The 4,450-nt window shown below is 45.2% G+C and overlaps 1 protein-coding gene across 1 annotated transcript; it reads left to right on the top strand.

Moving 5' to 3' along the window:
• Nucleotides 1-2,810: 2,810 nt before the first annotated feature.
• Nucleotides 2,811-3,923, top strand: LOC122013945 (transcription termination factor MTERF15, mitochondrial-like). Its single transcript, XM_042570154.1, has one exon. It carries the CDS (start codon nucleotides 2,811-2,813, stop codon nucleotides 3,921-3,923), a length of 1,113 nt encoding a protein of 370 aa, XP_042426088.1.
• Nucleotides 3,924-4,450: the final 527 nt, after the last annotated feature.

Genomic DNA, 4,450 nt, shown 5'->3' with positions numbered 1-4,450 from the left:
AACAGCAGAACTGTCACACACCTGTCTGATCTACCACTAACCCATAAGTGGTGGTGTGTATGGAAACATGTAACCGGCGATGTGCTTGATAATAATGGAGCAGACTATCACACAACATGCAATCATGCAAAATGATGCATGACACTAAACATGACAATATCATGAATAACATAGCAAGATCCATATATAAATATAAAATGTGTACCACAGGACAATGTATCAAATGAAAGGTACACAAATCAGATAGGGTATCAAATAAACCCTAGGTCCTGAACATAATGTATAATATGATTGTGTTACTACCTCTAAAAGCAGGTATGATTAGGTAAGTACCAACATGCAGTGCATAATAAGTAAACAAGCAAGCATGAATCAGATCATGTAGTGACCAACCAAAACAAATGGAAAATACAATCATTGCTATTTGTTAAACACATTATTATGCATATCAAAAGACATAAGTCAAAGTACCCGCCTCCGATAAGAAATGTCCAATATGGTCCAATCAGACGTCGAGATACTCGTCTCGCGTCAAAGCCCTGTGTTACCAATTGAATATATTTTTTATTTAGCTACATTCTTATAAATAGCTAAATAAACTCTCTAATCCTAAATTAGGGCAAATCCCTAATCAACACATAAACCTAATTCAACCCATACATGATCAATAGCATATATCAAATTCCTATGCCTTACCTTAAACTCACAGCCGTTTATCACTGTTGGAAGTAGGGTCGTTTGCTGCTGGAATCTACTTGCTGCCGGAGATCAAACGATGCTGCAGAAAAACATTCACTACCACAGTGATCAGCCAAATCCATTCAGCGCAAGCCCCCAAATCAAAATCCAAATACCTAACATGCCTTACCTACTCGATACCTTCTTGTTTTCTCTCTACCGGCAACTGGTGGCGAAGAAAGAAGACTCACAGTGGAGTTTAGGGCATGAAAGTGAGCAGGGGGAGGCACTCTGCACTATGGCTCGCAGCGAGAAGGAAGACTAGGGCACTGTGGTCGGCTGCCGGCACTAGGGCATAGCAAGCACGGCAACACCACTGCTCCGGTGAGGGGAAACGCTGCCCAGATGTCAATCGGCACAGGGAGGAGATGGCGCAATGTTGCTTAGCACGATTTGGGGATCTCCGGGACAACCAAAAGAAGGGTAGAGGATGCTAGGGCATAGGGGAGTGTCGATAGCGCCTTTGGGATCTCCACGGCAAGGGGCAACGACGCCGGCGGCGTCGTCGGGCAGTGATGAGAGGTAGGCGGACGACGACGCGATGAATCGAGCTAGGGCTCGGCTCCGGGTCGGAGTGGCGGCGATGCTATTCGATGCGATTCGGGGATCTCCGCGGCAAGGAAACGATCAAGGCAGTAGCGTGGGTTCAGGCGGAGAAGCATCAGGGAAAAGAGGAGGAGAAGAACTGCCGCGTGCGGTTAGGGCACGGGCACGCGGGGGATTCGGCAGGGAAGGGAGACTCGGGCGCGCATGGCTTCGGCGAGGAAGACAAAGAAAGAAAATAAAGAAAAGAAAATAGAAAAGGAATTAAGAAAATAACATTTCCTCGCTTAAATGGGAAACAGACTTTTCCGGGACCCATATTTATCCTTGTAAACTCGCTCATACAAGCTTCGAAAAATTCTCGAAAAATTTCTAAAAATTCTGGAAAATTCCCTTATTAATATTCGTCTATTTTCGGTATTTTACATTCCAACTGTTACAACTTCCCACCATCGATCAGTGTGAATTACACTTGTTCGTTTCCAGTTAGCTTGTCAAGAAAATTGAGAAAGGTTCAAAACCCAATGGGTTCGAGATTCCCTTCCCATCAGCTAAGCAATGGCTTGTATGTTTCAGGCCGACCAGAGCCACGAAAGGAGAAAACTCCAGTTATGAGTTCAACAGCTATGCCATATACAGGTGGAGATATAAAAAAATAAGGAGAACTAGGGAAGATGTTTGAACTACAGGTGGAAAAATCCAGAAAATCTAGATCTCTAAATGCCCCTCCAAGGAACACATCATTTGGAAGTGCAGCTTCTCATACAGGGCCTATCATACCGAATGCCTCTGGTCGGTCTAGCTATTCTGGTTCTCTCTCTTCCGCAGGACCAATTTCTAGCACCTCACTAGTTAGCGGAGGTCCCATCATGCAAAAATCTAATTCTGAGCCACTTAAACATGGAGATCTTTTGAAGAAATCTTCTGGTCTTCAATCTGGAGGGGGAGCGATGGAATTCGGGGTCGTTAGAGGTCGCTGGAAGTCGCCGAAAGGAGGTTGAGGGTGGTCGCTGGAGGTCGGTGGCGCTGGAGGGAGGGCGCTAGAGGTCGGCGATGCTAGAGGGAGGTCGACGGAGCTGGAGGGAGGGCGCTAGAGGTCGACGATGCTAGAGGGAGGTCGACGGAGCTGGAGGGAGGCCGTAGGTGACGAGGGAGGCAGCGCTGGAGGGTGGCGACGTCGGAGTTCGCTAGGGCTTATGTGCGTTGGCGCGTGCACACGTTTTGCACGTGAGGGAGATATTTATATCGATGTGTGATCCAGGGAGAGACAAGTAATAAAGGGTCTAGAAGATCCGGCCCCCTAAATTTCAGCACAAGGTCTAGACTCAAGTTTGTTCAGCCATCTAAAAAAAATACACCACTTGGTTTAACTAATTGTACCAAAAAGTTTACTAAATTCGTTCCTATAATTCTCTATCAGTGCACACCCGAACGCATGCTACACAGAACATAAAAGGGAAGTAGGGTTTTGCGGGGTCTCTAATAGGGTCGTTTTTAGTCCTTGGGTTGTCGCTTGACGGACCGACGCGATGCTTCAATCCCTGGTCCGCCGCCATGCCTTCCTTCCTTCGACCCAACTCCACCGCTTCTTCTTCTCCACCGGCACATCCGTCTCCGCCTCAGGCGCCACCGCTTCTCCCGATCCCCACTTCCTGGTCGAGTACCTCGTGGATACATGCGGGTTCTCCGCCGACGATGCTTCCAAGGTCTCCAAGTTTCTCCCTCGTATTCAGTCCACCGAGAAGCCCGACGCCGTTCTTGGATTCTTCAGATCTCAGGGCCTTGATGGTGCTAATCTGAGAAGGATACTAGCTTGGAAACCAGGATTGCTCTGCTGGGATGTGGAGACGAACCTCGCTCCGAAGTTTAAAATTTTGCGCGAAATGGGATTATCTGAATCCGACATCATCAATGTCGTTCGGATTAACCCTATGGTTATTGGCTTAAAGAGCCAGAACACGCTTCTCCTCAAATTGAAGGCTTGGGAAAATTTATTTGGATCGAGGGAGATCCTCCTCAAGAATCTCCGGAGGCGTGGATGGTTTTTTTGCAGCAACATTGAGAATGTAGTGCGCAACATGAACTTCTTGCTGGACGAATGTGGTATTCCTGAAGACCGGGTTTCTCATGTCATTAAAAACCACCCCAGCTTCATCGTGCCAAACCCTGATGCCGTCCGGGCTCTAGTAGATAGAGCTGATGGGATTGGTATTCCCCGTGGATCCGGCATGTACCTCTGGATCCTTTTTGTGCTGCGCGGGGTCAGCAAAGAAAAATTTGAGGCCCAAGTTAAGCTCATGAACAGTTTTGGTTTGTCGAACTCTGATTTCAATACTGCAGTCCAGAGACATCCAACTTTTTTATGGAGTTCCACAGAGGCATTGCAGAGGAAGATGGAATTTCTTATCAAGGATGTCGGGATTGCACCTGTAGACATTGCTTACCGCCCGTCGCCTTTAGGATTAAGTTTGGAAAAGAGGTTGATTCCTCGATTTCGTGTGATGGAGATATTGAAATCTGAAGGGTTATGGGAGTCAACAAGCAAGCTACCTAGATTTTTCTCATTGTCTGGTCCAATCTTTTTGCAGAAGTATGTGCTCCCTTACCAAGATAAATTACCCAAACTGCTTGAAGTCTTGTGAGTTGTAGTCTCGAGTTCTAGGGAATAATCCAAACTGCCAATGAATGCAAAGATTTAGATAGGTTTGTTTTTGATGGATAAACAATGATATTGAACCATTCTTGTTCTAGTTTCTCATATGGTTTACGTATTACTTTCCTAGTTGATCGATTATAAATGTTAGCTGCTAATGTAGACATGAGGATGCTTGTTTTTTCCAAATTCCTTTTTACAACCTGTTTGACTTGCAAAACACTTATTTTAGGAAGTTTTCAGTTGAACTCCTCTCAAAGTAGAAGACATTGTGTCTTTTAAAATGTGAAAAATGTGTTCTGTTTTCCTTTTTCTGCATCTGCCAAGGTTAGTGAAAAATCACTTTCCTTCTATTAAATCTATCCCATCTGTGAATATTCTAGCTAGAAGCTTCTTTGTCCAGCTTCATTGAAAGTGTCACTCTTAAATTTCCTTGTTTGTTAATACAAAATTATGGAGTCTATTCCTAAATGTTGTCAATTACAAATTGTTACTTGTATGTGAAGTATTGTTTGC

Source organism: Zingiber officinale, chromosome 8B, assembly GCF_018446385.1.
Source record: "Zingiber officinale cultivar Zhangliang chromosome 8B, Zo_v1.1, whole genome shotgun sequence".
Classification (NCBI taxonomy): Eukaryota; Viridiplantae; Streptophyta; class Magnoliopsida; order Zingiberales; family Zingiberaceae; genus Zingiber; species Zingiber officinale.
Note: the sequence above shows the minus strand (reverse complement) of the source record. Positions and strands in the feature narration are given on the sequence as shown.

Excerpts from the sequence above, each read along its gene's own strand:
- LOC122013945 (XM_042570154.1), top strand. The coding sequence starts at position 2,811 with ATGCTTCAATCCCTGGTCCGCCGCCATGCCTTCCTTCCTTCGACCCAA.